Source organism: Periophthalmus magnuspinnatus, chromosome 5, assembly GCF_009829125.3.
Source record: "Periophthalmus magnuspinnatus isolate fPerMag1 chromosome 5, fPerMag1.2.pri, whole genome shotgun sequence".
Classification (NCBI taxonomy): Eukaryota; Metazoa; Chordata; class Actinopteri; order Gobiiformes; family Gobiidae; genus Periophthalmus; species Periophthalmus magnuspinnatus.
The window spans coordinates 3104573-3124748 of NC_047130.1; the positions used below are offsets into that span (position 1 = coordinate 3104573).

At 38.1% G+C, this 20176-nt stretch overlaps 2 protein-coding genes, 3 non-coding genes and 1 pseudogene across 5 annotated transcripts; 1 reads left to right on the plus strand and 5 right to left on the minus strand.

The window, feature by feature from the left end:
* Positions 1-1722: 1722 nt before the first annotated feature.
* Positions 1723-10290, minus strand: LOC117370814 (inter-alpha-trypsin inhibitor heavy chain H3-like; annotated as a pseudogene).
* A 292-nt stretch (positions 10291-10582) lies between these two features.
* mustn1b (musculoskeletal, embryonic nuclear protein 1b) lies at positions 10583-11712 on the minus strand. The gene is made up of 3 exons (XM_033965997.2): positions 11607-11712; positions 11406-11529; positions 10583-11046 (listed from the first exon to the last, which is right to left on the minus strand). The coding sequence occupies exons 1-3, from the start codon at positions 11613-11615 to the stop codon at positions 10928-10930; spliced, it is 252 nt and encodes an 83-aa protein (XP_033821888.1). The 5' UTR covers positions 11616-11712; the 3' UTR covers positions 10583-10927.
* trnae-cuc (transfer RNA glutamic acid (anticodon CUC)) lies at positions 11223-11294 on the plus strand. The gene has a single exon. It is a non-coding gene; the product is annotated as a tRNA-Glu (tRNA).
* Positions 11713-12008: 296 nt separating the features above from the next.
* stimate (STIM activating enhance) lies at positions 12009-20049 on the minus strand. Its single transcript, XM_033965996.2, has 8 exons — positions 19140-20049; positions 18539-18587; positions 17739-17834; positions 17536-17657; positions 17362-17474; positions 17127-17204; positions 16800-16943; positions 12009-13559 (listed from the first exon to the last, which is right to left on the minus strand). Exons 1-8 carry the CDS (start codon positions 19342-19344, stop codon positions 13446-13448), a joined length of 921 nt encoding a protein of 306 aa, XP_033821887.1. The 5' UTR covers positions 19345-20049; the 3' UTR covers positions 12009-13445.
* trnar-acg (transfer RNA arginine (anticodon ACG)) lies at positions 14678-14750 on the minus strand. Its single transcript has one exon. It is a non-coding gene; the product is annotated as a tRNA-Arg (tRNA).
* trnar-acg (transfer RNA arginine (anticodon ACG)) lies at positions 15658-15730 on the minus strand. The gene has a single exon. It is a non-coding gene; the product is annotated as a tRNA-Arg (tRNA).
* Positions 20050-20176: the final 127 nt, after the last annotated feature.

Below are 20176 nucleotides of genomic sequence, written 5' to 3' on the forward strand. Positions count from 1 at the left end.
AGGCAGGTGAGGGAGGAGGGAGCACAGCACAGGATGACAACAAACAGGGATCACGACATTAGGTCAACAACACGTGCATATCTCAAATTTTGACAACTACGGTGCTATTTTAAGAAAAACGATTACTTTGCTTCCAGAGAGATTTCAAAATTATTCTTTAAAATATATACAACTCATTAAGAAATATTGAATAGATTTGCCTGTAATTCATTTTGTCACCTCTAGATGTTAGTCAATGTTGTAACCCTGAACATTAGTCGTATCTCTCACGCAGGGCTTTAATGCAATGAAAGGAATTCAAGAGTATTTGCATTAGCATAACATTAACATATTTTTATACTATCGAAGACTCAATGTTGGAGGAACTGTTGATTACTAAATAAATAGTACATGTATTACTGGCTATCTGGTGTAACGGCTGCAAACCTTTCGTCAGGACGTATGCGAAACACAGGACACAGGGTGGAGTCACTCAGCTTTACTCCCTCTGGAATCTCCAAAATGCTACTGAGAGGGCGGGAGCTTACCCTTACATACTGGCCATGTTATTACCATGCTATTACGCAGGATTTACAAATTACGTTTACTCACAATTATATAAATCATATCTGAACAATAAAATGATTTTACAGTTAAATTGGTGGTAGTAGCGTAATTAATTGGAGACAAATGAACCATTTACTATGTTTAACATTTATAAAAATAACATCGAACATACGTGACAAACATATACTCCTTAAATATGACTTCACACATGAGGCACACTGGCTCCTTGTAACACTGAGAACAGCACGTGACGTGGCTGCTCATTTTCACGGCATTCAGGAACATGTAAGATTATGAAGCTAACTGAAACATTTTACAGTCCAAATTAAACTTACAAAATTTAGAATTAGCGCTCCAAAATACATTCATTACATGTGAAAGCATAGTCTTATCAACATATGTTCTTGTATTTATGCTAACAGTAAATCATTTTCATAAAATATATTATTTCCAACCGAAACAGAATTTACCCTCTACTACACTCTCCAACATGATACTGAGGGGAAGTGAAGCTACCAAAATAAAATACACGGGAGCAATGTGAACTTCCGTTTTTTTCAAAATAAAACGTCAAAATGATAAAATTCACATGATAAAAAAAAAGATACATAGTAATAAGTGCATTTTGATTCTGTTACGCTGGCATATTAAGTTCATATGTAAAATAAAATGACAACAGAATACTCTTTAAGCTTGTTGACATTATCTTGGCGGACCATGCTTTATTGCTCGTGCATAAATGGCAAAGCCGCATCCTCAATGGTAAGAAGATATTACTGCTACTACTACGGGTGGGTAATGTCGTGCCAAATCAGTCGCATTGCCTATATCTCCTCCCCTGATACCGTAGTTCTTCGTTTTAAAGCCCACGTAATAGTGTTACGTTGAAACATCACCGATTTGTATTAAGTAAGCTCCGGGTTTCTGCTGCTCAAACATCAGTCATTTTTAGACTGTCAAGTCTATTTTCTACATGAAAATATTGAAAAACTTAACAAAAACTTAACAAATAACATTAATAATCAATTTAGACAGCTTTTTAGCAGATGCATTTAGCTTTAGTTTTCATTTTCTATACTACAATGACATAAAATCCTATTCCTGAGGCATATGCAGGCCTCTCCAGTTAGTGTTTCATGTTATTTGTTACTTAGCCCTATGTTCCCAAAAGGTTTCATGTGCCTTTAATGCCATTTAGAAGATAACACTGTCTGTCTTGATGTGTAATTACTGGTGATCTGAATTGCTTTTAAACTGCATTTAAAAAGTCTTGAAAAGACCTGACACAATGTAATCATTTGCTTCTCCATCAATGAGGCCTGTGGCGTTGTTGTGGATGAACCAGCAGGGGATCTTCACTCCATTCTTTATATTATTCCTGAAATCTCTCTGCCAACCTCTGTATAACAAGATGCATATTTTATTAATAATGGAAGAATGAAATTTGTTAAATTGCTGTGAAACCATATTTTACCTGGTCACATTGAGCTGGTGTCCTTTTACAAACATAGTGGCATCTGGTTTCTCTGGGGATTCTCCTGGACGCATGTCGGACACTTCAAACTCAATGCTATGATAAAACTGACCTGAAGACAAAAGTGCAGAGTAGATGTGTATAAAACTGTAAGAATTAACATATTTCATCTGCAGAAGGCATACTCTTCATCAGTCATTGTAATAATGTAATTACCTAGAAGACCATGGACATTAGGGGACAAAAGATGGCTGTCTAGAGTGTAGAAGCCCAGGTAGTCTCTGTTGTATGGGTGCTTCTCCCACACTTTATGTAATAAGATCACAAACTTCACAGAGTCTTTTAAAGTCACTGTCAAGCTGCGGTCTTTGGTCAACAGTAAATCCAGACTAGGGTCAAAAGGCTCATTAAAAGGTGGCAACACATAAAATGTATTAAAACAGAACCAATGTGAAAGTGATAGCAGCATTTTGGAGCAGACACTCACTTGGGTCCCTTAAGGGATGCTGTACCAGACCACAGAAGAGAGACCCATTTGCTGTCCTGGAACACAGAGATGTCCTGAGTGCTCACCTCCAGTTTTACTCCCAATGCTTTATGGACAATTCCAAAGCGACTAAAATATGTGTTGATTTGACCACCAGGGGGGATTGCCTTATCTCCAATTATCTGTCCATTTACGAGAATACCTGAACAAGCATGGGAATAAGGTGTGAGATCTTGCTCTCAATTGTTCAACAAAATGAAAATGTACTTGTATTACAATGAAATAAAAATACAAAACAATACCAGATTCTTGGTCTTTGACTAAAGTAAAGATAGTCCCAGGTTTGTTGTTAATGTTGAAACATAAAGCGTCTTCTCTATCTGGCAGCTCGATCAGGAAGTGAGGGTCCCCATCCACTACAGGATTTGGAAATGTGAATCATATAAGACATAATAACATCAAACTGAAATTATTTGTAAAACTTCAATAACTCTAGAGTTGTTGTTTTTTTTTTTGTTTTTTTTTATCAGAATCTTTTTTGTCGTGGTAAAAAAAGAACAATTTGAATATTGCTGTAACCACTACTCCGGAGCTGCTGTGAGATATATTTTGAAGAGAGTCACACTAAGTCTGCAGGCAATTGAGACATAGCTTTTAAATGCGTCTTCTACATATTTTAATAGTGCACAAATTTCTTGAGTGCAACTGTGACCAAGCATACCATTTTTGGAGTATGTCAATAACAGCTTTTCCTATCAACCAAAATGTCGAAATCTTACCAAGATAAGTAGGATGTGTGTATCTGTGAGGCACATAGCTTCTTGGGATTGCATAGCTTGTATCTATAAGCAATAAATAAATTCAGGTGGGGGGGTTACCGGTTTGCATATGAACAACATTTAAATGCCAAACTTCTCTTACGTTTCGGTATTGTTATGGCATTCTTTAGCATTCTCTCTGCCATTTGACGCTGTTCTGTGAATTAGAAAAGATGCTGTAAGAAACATATTTCAAATAGAGAACAAATATAGGACTTGAGTGTACCCTCCGTCAACTTATCAGCCACTAATGGTGGATCATCAGATTCTGGTTTGGTTACAACCATGGATGTGAGAGGGGTCACAAAATTATATTCCAGGGACATCTCCAGTGCTTTGGCTTTACTGTTCTCCTTTTCTAGACCACTGTCAGTCTTGCTACAAATCAAAAATATAATCATATTAAAAGCATAAAATGTCTTCAAAATGTTCAGAAGAAGTTTCTTTTTATGTGGCTGCTAAGGGTAAAAAGTAGTTAATTGTGCACTAAGTAAGATTTTTGGTGGAGGACTCATGGAGATGTCATTGCGCTGCCCAGATTATTCTACACTACAGCATTAAATGTATCGTTTGTACATGTATAAACTCTCAAAAATACCTTGAAAAACATGTGCTGTTACTATGAGTTGGATCACCTCTCCACAGATCTGACCCGTAACTTGCCCTGTTTGTACCACCTGCTTATCTCCATGGTAATAGTTTCGGCTTGATAAGATACTATGAAACATCCTTGGCAAGGCAATAATCTACATGGAGGCAAGCAGGTGCATGGTGGACCCTCCACCAGAAAAGTTATATTCCCCTTATAATGTATATTGACAAGAACACAAAATGAATTGAGACCTCTTGTCTAGAAGCTGTTGAATGGTGAGGTATGCCCACAGGCGTTCAGTAAAGTCACCAAAGATGTACTCCTCATCTGGATACATCACACCCCAGTCAAGAACACTGGCCTGGCCCTGCACCTGATAGTCTTCATTCTTAATGACAGAAAGACATGGATGCTTTGAGGATCACCATACAAATTTTCAAAATGTCTGTCTGGCTTCCTTCTTGCGTTTCCAATCCTCACCCCAACTCCAAAAACTTCCACAGGAAAGTTATCAATGCTAGCGTCCATCAGTCGACCGGCCACTATGATCTCCGCACCGTTGAACAAATGGTTGAAGTGGTTTGTGGTCAAGAAGTCCACAGTGTTGACAGGATATTTCAAATCAACCTCTAACAGCAGAGGACTGGACACTTCTTCGTAGAAATCCTAGAACAACAAAAAATTTGCAGAAAGTGTGATTTACGAAATGGGATTGAAGGGCCTTACTTGTAGTTGTATAGCTGCGTCGGAATCCTCAAAAATTCTGCGGGCAAATCCCTTGTTCTCTTGGGCCATCACATCAAGGAAAGAGTACTGTACATCATTCCCAAAGCCGAGACAGTACAGAGACATATTTCCGTTGTTAGCTTTTTCAACATTTTTTTGGATAATGGCAGTGTCACTTTCCCCTGAAATTACAAATGCAAAACATTAATTTAAAATTCAATAATCTGAATGATTTGTTCTTCTTTCTTAATGTAGTTTGCTTATCAACTTCACTACATCTTTTGCTTTCTGTCTATGCTGAATGAATGAATAAATTACTAAAATAAATAAATAAATACATACCTGAATTGGGCATGCCATCGGTCAGTAGGATAATTGTATCAGCACTTCTTTGGGGAAGTTTTTCCGATCTCCTTGCTGTATGAATCATCTCAACAGCTTTCAACACCGCATCATTAATATTTGTTGCTAAATATTATGAAATGATGAGTGTAACTGTGTAGTTAGGATTGGTTTTATTTGCACTGTATATAGTCATAATTGTAGAAACTGGCTACCTCCATTGTCACTTATTGTCCTGATGAACCTCTTTGCTTCTTCCACAGTTTGGTTGGTTGCTTGTTGCATTGTTGGTTGCCAGGGCATGATCTGATGATCAAATGTGATGATGCCAAAGTGATCCTGCTCCTGCAGGTCTTGGAGGATTTCTAACATTGCCTCTCTTGTCTAGAATAACAATTTCATATTTTGAATCCAATGCATTAGAGAGAATAAGGAGTCATCTTATATGCAGCGATGGGAAGAATACTTTGAAAATGTATTTAGTCACAGAATACTGATTACCTGAATTAAAATGTATTTTGTAATGTATTCTGTTACCTGGGCCATCAGAGTACTGTATTCTGAATACTCTGAATACTTTATATCATAATGTAAAAAAGTGATATACAATTACAAACAGCTTTATTTTTCTTACACTGTTTGTGATGCATGAATTTTTGTCTGATTAGAGAAAGAAAAAAAGAAATCACACGTGCACACATTGCAAGGGCTGTGTTTTCTTTTTCTTACGAACACTGTCAAAATGTCACACTACAGGTACTCAAAATTAGTATTCAGAATACAGTATGTGTTTCAGGTATATGTAATCAGTTACTTCCCAACACTGCTTATATCTACTTAAGAGATTTGGAATTGCTGTCTTACCTGTGCAATCTTTCTGCCATACATGGAACCGCTCACATCAATGACAAACACCACATTCATTGGGACAGGGCGTAATTTAGAGGGAGCAAAGTAATGCACAAAGTATCCATTGATAATCTGGTGTAAAGAACACTTGGATTAAAAATAAATACATAATAAATAAATGGCTTGGGTACTTTTTATAAAGTCACCCATTCACTTCCAGCTCTCCCACTTAAAAAGATGAGAGGGGCCTGCAATTTTCACCATAGGTACACTTTAACTATGAGAGGCAAAATGAGAAAAAAAAAAAAAAATCTAGAAAATCACACTGTAGGATTTTTAAAGAATTGATTTGCAAATTATGGTGGAAAATAACTATTTGATCAATAACAAAAGTTAATCTCAATACTTTGTTATGTACCCTTTGTTGGCAATGACAGAGGTCAAATGCTTTCTTTAAGTCTCCACAAGGTTTTCCAACACTGTTGCTGGTAGTTTGGTCCATTTCTCCATACAGATCTCTTCTAGAGCAGTGATGTTTTGGGGTTGTTGCTGGGTAGCACAGACTTTCAACTCCCTCCAGAGATTTTCTGTGGGGTTGAGATCTGGAGACTGGCTAAGCCACTCCAGGACCTTAAAATACTTCTTATAAAGCCACTCCCTCGCTACCCAGGCAGTGTTTTTGGGATCACTGTCATGCTGAAAGACCCAGCCATGTTTCATCTCCAATGCCCTTGCTGATAGAAGGAGGTTTTAACTCAAACTCTCACGATACATGGCCTTATTCATTCTTTCCTTTACATGGATCAGTCGTCCTTTTCCCTTTGCAGAAACACAGCCCCAAAGCATGATGTTTCCACCCCCATGTTTCACAGTCAGTATGGTGTTCTTTGGATGCTACTCAGCATTCTTTCTCCTACAAACACGACAAGTTGAGTTTTTACAATAAAGTTCTATTTTGGTTTAATCTGTCCATATGGCATTCTCCCAGTCCTCTTCTGGATCATCCAAATAGTCTCTAGCAAGTTCAGAGGGGCCTGGACATGTACTGGCATAAGCAGGGGATATGTCTGGCACTGCAGGATTTGAGTCCCTGCCGGCGTAGTGTGTTATTGATGGTAACCTTTGTGACTTTGGTTCCAGCTCTCTGCAGGTCATTCACTTGGTCCCCCTGTGTGGTTCTGGGATTTTTGCTCACTGTTCTTGTGATCATTTTGATCCCACGGGGTGAGATCTTGTGTGGAGCCCCAGATCGAGGGAGATTATCAGTGGTCTTGTATTTTGTCCATTTTCTAATATTTGCTCCCACAGTTGATTTCTTCACACCAAGCTGCTTACCTATTACAGATTCAGTCGTCCCAGCCTGGTGCAGGTCTACAATTTTGTTTCTGGTGTCCTTTCACAGCTCTTTGATCTTGGCCATAGTGGAGTTTGGAGTCTGACTATTTGAGGTTGTAGACAGGTGTCTTTTATACTGATAACAAGTTCAAACGAGTGTCATTAATACAGGTAACGACTGGAGGTCAGAGGAACCTCTTATAGAACAAGAGAGCCAGAGCCACTGTACTTTCATTACAACTACAAGCTCAAAATGTGCCTTTTAAGTATATTTTGCCTCTCAACCAGGTAATGTTAAAAACAGTGGTATTTTGATGGGTACCTGTATATCTCCAAGGTCCTTTTCTCTCTTCACGTCATATTTTACAATAAAATCTCCATTAATCAAAGTCCCTTCACAGTCTGGACAACTCCTCTGCTGCTCCAGTGTTGGTGAAAAGGAGATGTGTGCCTAAGCAAAGAAATAATAAAACCAACTGCAATTTCAGTTACTGAATTTAAAACATATTCATCTGACATGTTTGAAATATAACTGATTATACTTTTGTGTCTGTTACAGTTTTTTCCACAAGAGGAAGCAGCTCATTGGATAGGAAAGTGGAGTGGACATCAACTTGTGAAATTCCCTGAGGTTCATAGATGTTTGTAACAATCTGAAAACAAATACAAATCTTGTGTAAGCTTTTTATACATTTATGTATTATTGGAGACAGCTGAAGTATACCTTAAACTCTTGAACGCGCTGTTTGGGCTGAACTCGGGTCAGAATCTCATACTGACCCAATCTTCGCTGTAGCAGCTCTTCGTGTGTCAGCGTGAATGTTACATTAGTTAAGGCAGCAATGTTAACAGACACAGAAAACTTCTCCATCTTTCTTCCTGAAGCCCTTAAATAGACCAGTTAAACTGTGTAAAAGGGAATGTATTTTTATATTGACGAACAGTGCTGTAGCTGTATGGGAATATTATGTGCACAGATTAGATAATAGGTAAAACCTCCAAGATCATTCAGTTATGTTTTTTGTTCTCATCACAATATCTGTCATTTTGGCTCTTAAATATTATGCTATAGGGCAGGGGTGTCAAACATATTTTCACTGGGGGCCACATTAGCAAAATAGCAGTCTTCAAAGGGCCGGATGTAAAATAAATCTGCTTTTTTAATTTGTCAATTAACTGTTTCAGTATTTATTACTTGTTCAAGTTACAAAAATTACATATGCATTAGCCTAGATGTAAAAATGTGGCTGTGTAACTGTGTATCTCCTGATAAAATTACATTTTAAGACAATCATACCTTTGAGTTTACCCTGTCGAGGGCCACATGAAATTAAGTGGAGGCCCGCATTTGGACCCTGGGCCTTGAGTTTGACATATGTGCTATAGGGTGTTAAAATTATGAATTTCAGTGTACTCCAAAGTACTCTGTTGACAATAATTTAGTTTTATTAAATAGTCAAACCTGAGAATAGCCTATTTTGGATTTGTGTGCTAACAAATTGTAAATGTAACAAAATTTTATCCTCAATAAATAAGCTTCATGAAAACCTCTTTTCCAAAGGCTCCCAATTGGTTCTCTATAATAAGCATATTCTTAGTCCATTTTACTTCAAATTCTTTTGATCCAATTCGGTACACTGTTTAAAAATCAGTGCTCCATGGTGAGACTTTCTGCATTCTGCATTTGATTTGTCTGTTTATGCAACCTGTTGAGTAAAGTCTACTTAATTCTAAAATACACAATAGTTAGTACATTGCTATGTAGTAGCTAAGTACAAAGCGCAGTGTTTCACTGCCCTTTGGACTTAGGAGTTCAGTGCTCTTGAGTACAAAGGGCAGTGAAATACAACAAACAAGTGGGTGACTTACTTCACCAGTGCAGCGGTTTGTCCTGCTTTGACAGCAGTCTCGTACTCTTTCTTTGCTTTTTCCTTCTCCTTCACCACACCTACATACACCCGGCCATCAATTTCCCTGTAGCACACAACAATTTTCACAAAATCTGTCAATTTCAAACCAGCAAGAATGTTCATTTGTGTTCCTGATTTGTAGAACTGACATGCTGAAATTGGTGATGAATGCAGTCTTGGGGAGCTCCACCTGAAAGAAGATTTCCTGTGAGCTGTTGGCCTTGTTCATGGCCTTGGATGTCATGACGGTGTGAGCGAAACGTGAGGTAACCGCACAGTCCACCGTCACGCTGTACACCTCCACCTGGACCAATAAAAAAGTTAGCTTATAACAGTCAGTAAGGAGGACACAATTTGACATTTTCTCAACAGCTTCAGTGTTGTATTTGGCAAACTTCAAATGATTGCTGCTCAAGTGAGTATTAAGTCAGTGTTTCCACTTGGGAGTGTATGTTGACACTTGGGTGAGTCGCTGGATGAATAGTGAGCCTTTCAGCTAAAAATCTTACCAGATTGTTGTCAGTGCTTCTTTTCTATGGGTAAACAAACAGATGGTTAGTCCATATTGTTGTTGTCATAACTTTTAAGCAGCCAGTTATATCAGTCAAAATAAAAATGATACAAGTCATCCAAAAGCAATAAATTAAATCAATTTAAAAAGGTGAAACCTGGACAAAATGTATGGCTGACACACCCCTTTTACTTTTTGTCTTTTTAAAACTTTTGAGACAGATAAGTAGGATATATTACTATAAAAACTGATGTGCAACCAAAACCATCAAGAAGAATTAAAAGCAGATAAAGAAAATGGGTAGTCTGAGTGAGTAGTATGGATGAGTAGTGTGGTTCTACTGAGTTTCAAAAATACCTCTGTAGAAAAGTTTACTCTTTAAAAATGGTAAACAATATAAGACTAATTCAAGGTAACGTCCTTGAGTGAATGTAAATCAGCCACTTCTGACTGAGAATAGTGATCACATTTACCTGCAATGATCTTGGGGCTCCATTTGCAAGCTGAAAGTAGAGAAAACGCTTTAAGAGCCAACAGTACCTAGGTTAAGTCAACTATACAAACAGGCCTACCTCTGTGTTGGCTGCTTCCTCCAGAGAAACCAGCACAGCTTCATGGGACAGCCTGGGCAGCATAAGGCAGCCCCAGAGCAGCAGCACACACTGGACACCCAAAAGACCCGACATGACCCAATCTCCACTGAACACTCATGCACTGGGACATCACTAAATAAGTAGAGTGCCCTGGCTGAAGGGTGGGCCGTGTGTGTGCGTGCGTGCGTGTGTAATATTGACCAACAGGAGGAAGGATCAAGAATTAAAAACTATTTGGAAGCTAGCCTATGATTCATGTGAAAGAAAAATAAATAAAGACATAAAGGCAAATGTTAATGTTTTGGTGTTAGAAACAAACAAAAACATTTTAAATGTGGCTAATCATTATAACCCATATAGAAATCAATATAACAAACATGACAAATAAAACATAGCATGTGGCGTTCATTTTTTAATAGGTTAGTCATTGAAAGGATTTTTTTTTTTTTCATAAACCTAATTATCAATACCAATACTGACCTATTTTCAAAGTAAATACAAACTCTGATAGCCCAGTAGTCAGTGTACTTTTACATGAGGCAGATGACTTTCGGTAGCCATAATTTAGTGTCCAAAAGCACGTGTAGGCTACATTCTGAAGTACAGGTAAAATGTAGACGGCCTTGCTACAAATCGTTTGTATAAAGCCTTTTAACAATAGTCATGATTTGCAAACAATTGACAAATATTCGTCCAGAGTGATGCCATCAGCAAGTAAAGTCAATGAGTTCAGTCTGGCTGTGGCTACTTGCTGAACACGCTGGCTCCTGGAGTTTTGGTGGCACTGTCGGCCTTTTCCAGAACAGTTTCAGTCCCTGTCCTCACTCCGCTGAAAACCGACGGGGCAACTTTTCCCATACGCTCTGAAAGACAAAGTAAAGAAGTAAAAGTAAAGAATAGGTGATGTGTGGGCCACGCACAGCACATGAACCGTGGGACTGCTTTCAATCACAGAATTAAAGTCCAATTGATCTCAGTTAAAACTAAATCCTGTGTAGATCAGCACTAAAATCTATACAGCACCACGTCTGCATTATCTTCCCTGGTGGTCTAGTGGTTAGGATTCGGCGCTCTCACCGCCGCGGCCCGGGTTCGATTCCCGGTCAGGGAATGTATTTTTCGTATACACAAACAATTCTTTCCATTTTCAAATTAATTCAGAAGAAGCGCATACACTGATGTATGTATCATCATAAAAATAAACATTACCACACATACTCACCACACTCCACCATCACCTCATAAGTCTTGCTCTTAGCCTCGCCCTTCAACCCCAGTTTACTACGCGCGCCCTTGAGGTCTTCCTCTTTCATCGGGGGACGCTTTTTCTTCTTTACTTCGCCAGTCTATTCCATATCAATTATAATTACCAAGACTGGAAGAGTGAAATGTCAAATTTAGCCAACTTTTAAATCTCACTCACCTGTGACATTGTGCTCGGCTCTGTCCTCCTGCTTCTGTCTTTGTGGCACAAAGTTACGCGTCGTATTTATAGTCCCACTTGTTCCAGACTTCTAGTGTCCCAGCAGTCAGTCTGTTGTCAGAGTATATTATTAGGGGTGACGTAGGGGACCCTAATGGCCCTCTCAGTTTTAATAGGTCAGCAGCTGTGGCTCTTTGATATCCAATCTAAGTTTATTTGTATAGCACATTCTATAAACAAGACAAAGTTTTCAAAGTGCAATAGCAATGTTGTTGTTGTTGTTATTATTATTATTATTATCATCATCCAAGTATTAATTTAAATGTAGCAAGTTACCAACCCTGCCTCAAAGAAAACACAAGATATTCCTGTTATTTGGCAATTATTAGACAAGACAAACTTTGTTACAATGTTTATTGGAAAAGCTTCAATAATAATAATTTATCATTTTAATTGAGTAGTAACACACAATACTAAACCATGATCCTCCTTACAACTTTCATAAATAATCAGTTACTTATTGTACCCAAAATATGGTAATGGGTAATAAGTCGGTTTACTCATTCAGTATTATTGATAGATCTGCCATGCATTCTGTCATCCCAAACACCCAGTTGTAAAAAACAAATGAAAATAAACTGCACTCAAGCCACTAACTATCTCCGGCATGGTCCTGGTCCATAGTCATTAACAGTTTATGGGTCTATGCATGTCACATTCATGAGATCAGAGCCAGCTGAAGTCCCCAAGGCCCTGGTGGAATACATCAACTATAATACAAAAAAAACAGAATAAAACACAAAATAATACACCTGCTGGTAAGTTCACTCAGGCACATTATTTAACACAAATACAAAAAGGGAAAAACAGTTTGTGCAAATTCCTCAACAATAACATAAAATAATCAAACACTTTACCAAAGCTGTTCAAAATTTGGCCCAAAACATGAAAATACAGAATAAGACAAGGCTCAGACAACACAGAGAACACCAAAGCATTTCAAATAAGAGAAAACACTATTCTGTGCTCACTGCGGGACACGTTGGTCTTTTCAACATAGATGATTGATTATTTTGTTATTTGTTTTCTTATAGTCCTGCAAATCAAAGTGATCTTTCACTAATCCATAGGTATTTTAATCATTTCCAAAATTCAAGTATTTCTCAATTATTCTTATCATTATTATCATCATTATTATCATTTCTAAATGGTGAGCTACACATATCTCCATTAGGAATGGATGACATTTTTTTTCCCTCCTCTCTTTCAAACCATCATCCCTTTTTATTGACAATTTTGTTTGTCATTGTTCTAGTGTTCATTTACAGCAATTTCCTTTCTGACCACATGACTTGTACACAAACACACAGATTACAGGACAATGAAGAACGCGTAGTTGAAAGTCAAACAATAACTGTGACCTCGACTCTTGAAAGGCATCTCATTTTTTTTTTTTTTTTTAATTGTTATTAAACATTCCATTACCCAGACATGGATAATGGAATATACATCATACATGATGTGCAACTCAGTAGTTTGATGTAATATGTAAAATGTAATGAGTAATGTAGTAGGAAGAAGTGGTTATAGTAAGAAAAAAAAATCATTATTATACAAAAATGTAACAGACATCCACAGCTGACAGGTTAATGCATATTTGTTCCCTGTAAAAAACAAGCAAAAAAGACAAAAACAAAAAAAAACCCAAAAGTTGAAATGAGTAGCCTTGATGTGTTCCTTTGCGTACCTCTCAAGTCTGTTCAGTAAAGGGGAATGTGGATTCTTTTGTGAGGTGATCTGCTACCGGGTATATTCAAAACAAGTTTTTGGAGGTACAGGTCAAACGGGGATCCCCATACGATGTTTCTTTTTCTTAACAGTCTTCAGGCCGGTGAGACGACGGACATCATCCTCTTCCGATTCATCCATCTCGTCATCAGCTGAGAAGAGGATCTAAACAAGGAGAAGGTGACAAGATTTATTTAGCATAAAAATATATATATATGCTCAAACTTGATCATATGGGTTAATAGACTAGAGCAGCTCCTTCATATTTTAGCATTGTTTTGAGCTCTTGGAGCCAGGGAGATTACATCGTTACTGCCATCCACTGCTGTAAATCTTGTTGTCTTAAAAATGACCAGTGTGAAATATGTTTTGAAATACATTTCAATAGGATTTAGAACTCTGTGAGTACTAGTGGCAGACCATGGCCTTGGGACATGGGCCAGCTGTCCATATTTACAGATATAACTATCCGTCGGCCAACAGATGGCAAAGCGATATAAAGCCTCTGCGTTCACCTGCGGCAGTGTGCTGGAGGAGGCAGGGCTAAGCCAACCTGTTTTGATGCATGTCGAACACACTCACTGCTGATTCTCAACAGCTGATTGACCAACCACGTGAGTACACACACTGAGTCAGAGTGCGCAAGCACATCACCTTCAACAACTGAATACAACTGTGATGGTTATGTTTTCTCATTAGGGTATACATGTATATATTATATATGTAATCCAAGTTCTGCACATAGACCGTATGATAACACCAGCACCTCACTCATCGCTACGGTCTTCAACAGATGAGTACTTTCACACATGTTGTCTATATGTTGCTATCTGATGTGTAATCCAATGATGGAAGTATAAATCCGTGAATCCAACAGTTCATTCATTCTGTGCTCCATGAGGTCCAAGTTTCAGTAAATCCTTAGTAGCCTGGATGTTTCTGATACTCTTCTGAATATTTCAGGACAATTAAGATAACAAACATAAACTACTCCTCTTCGAACAATAATCTCATTACTTGTGTCTGTGATGGAAGGTGTATTCATGTTGAAGAAAATATTTTTATCATACGTCTTTGTGTTAAAGCATTGATTGCGACGCAAGAAGGCTGCCAGGGCAGGCCTGGGCCCTGTCCTGTGCATATCAGTTGTAACAAAGAGTAAACTTTTTTTTTTGTATTTCATAACTTGCCAGGTGTTGGAAATGGATTATTATTCATCCAAAGATCATTTTTCCACAAAATGTCAAAAGATAAAGTCCAAATGAAAGCATATTAAAAAGCGCCGAGCCAGCCAGGAGTCGAACCTAGAATCTTCTGATCCGTAGTCAGACGCGTTATCCATTGCGCCACTGGCCCTGCACAACTGAACATAAAGAATCCCCTCCGCCACCCATTGATGGAACTTCTCCTCTGCAACTAGTATGAGCAAATTTGAACAACGCAAGCCAGAAATAGGAAGTAATATGCAACCTGAGATGACCAGAAACACACCACTAGTAAAATATAAGATAATTAGATGTAGTCAGAACATTAAGCTGGTAAGCTACTAGCAGCAGAGTTAAACTCAACCAAATAGCTCTGATGATTTCTCTTCAAACAGAATGTTGAAAAGATAAAAACCCAACCCAGCCAGGAGTCAAACCTAGAATCTTCTGATTCGTAGTCAGACGCGTTATCCATTGCGCCACTGGCCCCCAGGACACAACCAGAGTCCCTCAACTTGTAGATGAAATCCCCTTTGGCAGGAAGTGGCTAAATCTGCAACATGATTGCTGCTGCTTAGACATATTCATATACAAAATATTGGTGTATTAGCACATGTATTATCACAGAGTACAGGAAGAGCAAGGGACACAACCCAGAAAGTGATTTGTGCCAAAATACATGAGCCACCCAGGACTCAAACTTAAACTCTTCTGATTCATAGTCAACATGTTATCCATCACTCCATTGGTCCAGACAGTCTTGGTCTGACAACCACTTCAAACAAGAGGTTTGGGAAAACAAAAACCAGCCTGAACCTACCCCAGCAGACTTAGGAGTGTAAATACAAGATATGATGGGAGAACCCTCATAATAACTGTCATTACAGGATTTATGGCTACCAAATCAATACTATAGTAGTGTGCGTTATCAGAATTTGAAATAGTTCATATTAATATGTATGTAGTACCATGCAGTAACAACGTAAAGTAAAAACAAGTCTGCAATGAGAAGGAGTTCTACTTTGTATGCAAAAAGAATAAATTAGAAAAAGGAACAGCGAGCCAGCCAGGAGTCGAACCTAGAATCTTCTGATCCGTAGTCAGACGCGTTATCCATTGCGCCACTGGCCCACAACATCTCCCCCATTTGCTGAACTCAATACATGTACTCCCATCCCCCAACACTGACAGAGTCACATGCTAAGAATTTCAGCTGCAGCAAGAAGATTTCAGAGCTTGCATGCACAAAACACTCTTAAGGGAAATAGTACCAGTTTGAATGAAAAATTATCCAATATAACCCACTTGCCCTGTGACTGTAATTAGTGTACGGTCTAAGTTTTTCCTTTTGAACATGAGTCAGTATCCAAAAAGTACAAGGCATGCCAGGCTTAATTTTAATTTGTATTACCAACCTACTATGTGGTTAATTAATATTAGCAAAATGACTATATAGTTACTAGGCCTAGGTGAGGCTATGCCAAAGATAATGATTGCCATTCAGAAGCTAACAGTCAATATATGTAAAATCTAGAATCAGGCCCATTCGAGATAAACTGCGTCTCGCCTGGATGATCAACAATGGTGTCGACAGTCAAGAGACTCCACAGGCAAAGAGCAGCCAAATCACACAGCAAGTGCAAGTGCAGGTCTTGCACTCATTTTTTTGCTGAATAAAACAGGTTTGCGCCCCTTTCTGCATCTTCCAGACTCATCACCAACACACTGACAATTCTAGTGGTCTAACACTGAATAAAGTCTTAACAGGTTACGCATTTAATTGTGATCTGTGCACAAAACTGATATATTTATGTTCTCTCTAACAGACTTTTAGGGCTGGGGCAGAAAGGTTCCCTCACAATTCAATACAACACATTGTACATGGCTCAACAATTAAACAATTTAACAAAAAGAGATGAATGTGCAAATCTATTATATATTGCATATATTATTTTATAATATTGCACTCTTTTATGTGGGGGTCTGCATTGAAGCTTTTATTTATGAGTTGGTTCTTTAAAAAAGTTCATATAATATGCATTTCATTAGAAAAGCCAGCAGATAGTGCCTGGCCTGTCTGTGAGTGCATGCTGAAATTGAAAGTACTTTGTATGAACTAAAAGAAAGCTCGAATAGAAATGACTGAATCTCCACCTCGATTAAAACGTGATCAATTGCGCAGCTGTAAACCAGCACTTGCCTCAGACTCTGAGTCGTCATGTGACATGGCTCTCCTGTAGCGAACTTTGCCATTGCCCCGTGAGTCTTCCTCCCTTTCTTCAATCTTTGCTTTTGTTCTGTGTTTCTTCATGAGAAAGTTATCAACAACCCAAAACATTAGGGCCTGTATCAAAACAAATACTCATATTAAGGTGAAACAAGAAATATACATTTGTGTACACACTCACACACACAAAAAAAACATTCATAAAGAACACTTAGGCTGAGTATCCCTTGCTAAGTTAACTGTCAATATATTGTCAACACAGAAAGATTAAAATCCAAAAATTCCTAGAATAAAACTTACATTGACGAAGAACGGAACAATAAGCATGACAATTGCAAGCTCCAATTCAGGGTTGTTAATGGGGTTGAGCACAGCCAACTGCAACAGAGTAACAATTTTAAGTGTGCATTTTTAAGTATAGTATAGTATAGTTACTACTTTCATTATTAGCTACGAGGTAGAAGTACCATTGTCAACCGATATTTAAACTTAAATTATAGACGATTAATATTTGAGAATTAGGTGTGTACCTGACCTGTTTCCACTGGGGGATGAGAAGAACTAGCATGATGAGAACTTTTTCAAACATCATAATGAGAATGTAGAGGATACACTGACCAAGCCAAGCGGTGCATTGTACAGGCTCCCCTGTGTGTAGAAAAATCATGATGTAAAAAGGCAACAGTATTACATAAAATGTATTACTCACCATATTCTCCAAAACGCAGAAATTCCCACTGTCTCCACTCAACTATTGCACTGACAGCTCGTACACCAGCATAGATTAGCAACATCCCCAAAGAAGCATCCAAAAGAAAGTTAATGAGATATCTAAGACAAAAACAACTAACAAATGAGGATATCCATCTTTAGAATGGTTGGTAAAAAGTTGTTGGTATAAAATGGTCTTACAGTGAGCAGGGATCCTCCTCTGTGAGGTCAGACAAGTAGACATTAGCAAAGTGAATGAATAGCATTCCTATTGCCTGTTTAGAAGTATCAAGAAACCTACAAAAAAAAAAAGTGTGATTAAAATAACATTCATATTGGTCAGCCACTGGTTTATCCTATGTCTGCATCCATGAACACATCATATATGTTTTTTTTTTTTTTCTGAAAGCTTGGAGTCAATAGTCAAGACAAAATTAGTGCATTATTTTATTTATTTATTTATTTATTTATTGCGGACAGTGCACGTTGACCAACAGTAACTAATTAACGCACTTAATTTCTTACTGGCAGCACATTACCTGCATGACTTCATACTATGGAACACTCTCCATAGAGATAGGTTTTATGCAATATAGTGGAACATTATCTAAAGCGTTAAAATGTCCATAGCGACAAGCAGGTGTATGCCCTCCTCCAGGCCACATTTGAATCAGGTTTGCGGAGATGCAAGTCAGCTCACAGTAAGGATACATGTTGTTCAAGGTTTTTTAATAGAATATAAACATCCATGGAAATCCATGAAAATATTAGTCTTTTTTTTTGTTTGTTTGTTTTAAATTTGTATTAAATTATTTTTAAGATCTCTCGATGCCATACTTCTAGTAACACTAACTGTCAATCAGTGTTGACAATGTGGAAGTGTAGCTTCCTTTTGTTCTGGTCCAAACCAGCCTGCCTTCTATTTAGTAGCAAATTGATCGAAGGTAAAAAAAAAAAAAAAGGTCAGACTCTAGTGCAAAAGTCCTCTTAAGCTACCTTACCAGATTTTCCATGGCCGTCTTTCATGTTTGGGCTCCCGAAAACGTTTTACTATAAAACAAATAGAAAAATACTGTAAAAACATCTCCATCTTTCCATAAAAATCTAGCTGTCCCTAACATTAATACATAATTTATCTCATCAATGGCAAAGAGATGGGAAATTCAAGTAAAAAAAGGCCACATTATTTTTCATGTTGACACAAAAGTGGTTTGCCATGATGACCTCATCTTCTGTTTTGAGCAAACTATGACCTCAGAATGTTCACACCCAGTGTCCAGCTGGGCGAGCTTGTGTCAGACACAGTAATGTAACATGAATTGTGGCTTGTGGAATTCTGGATGCGATTTTTTTGTATGAAATGTGTGGATGAATAATATGTTATGATAAAAAGGATAAGTGAAAATAATACAGTAAATACAACTTTATTTAAAGTCATGATGATATAGTTTATTGAAAAGAGATGATTAATCTCAAGGAACTATCAAAAAGGAATAAATATATATGACAAAGAAACAAAAAAAGAAAGCACCAAACTGAAAACAGTTATCCTAAAGGACTAAACAGGTAGTACGACACATTACACAGGTTAAAGATACTCACACATAAGGATGCTGAAGGCCATCACAGCCAGGAGACCTTGTAGGAAAATCCCAAAGGAGTCCATAAGTGCCCCATTCTCGCAGCCCCGGGTATCAGCGGCAGGGTTCGCACTGGGGGCCACCGAGATGTTGGTGAGGGACAGGGCAGGCTGCGCTCCTGCTATCCCGGGACCACTCAACATGCTGGCTCCACTCACACCAGCCATGAGACTCCGATGTCCACCAAAAACACCGGGCACTCGTGGCAGTTGTTAGACCGGGGTGTTGGTCAGCTAATCGACACGCTGAACAGGACAATCTTAAGAGAACGATGAAGGCATCCTTTTTGATGAACACTCACTCTCATTCTCCCGCTTTAATGCTCATTCCAATCATACTAATATGTAATACGGAGCATACAATTCACCTTATTACAGGCAATATTAATGATTAAAAAATACACCACTTACAAACGAAGGAACAGCACTGGACAAATTTTACTTCATGCAGCACGAATTCAGGTTATAACTCGTGCAATTCATGAAATAGTTATAAGATTGAAAGTAAATAACCAGGGTGTCAGTGTTTAGCTAAGGAAATACTCAAAATGCAAATTGATAAATAGATTTCTGAAGCCCCGTTAAAGGTATACAGCTGCTATAATGCTGCCACCACTTGCTAGCTATAAGCTAACAAGCGTTTCAGATGTAAGCTAACCCAGGGCGAACCAACAAGTCTCTAATCTTCAGAGAAAGCGTTTATGTTCATGCATAAAACTGCTTTAGATTCCTCACGGTTACGCGGTTTTTCCTTTGGTCTTTTGTTTAAAAAAATGCATCCAATTAGCATTTGCAGGTCACGGTTTGCGTACTTCCAGCTGCTTCCCCCCTGCACTGTCCACCTATGTTGACATGCGTAATGTTACGTATGACGCAAACAGCCAATTGCTTATTGGGAAATGAAGTTTCAGAATGATAAGATTTAAACATTTGAGAGACACGTTGTATATATGGTCCTATGTTCTGTAGAATGTCCATGTAATTGTTTACAAATATTGTT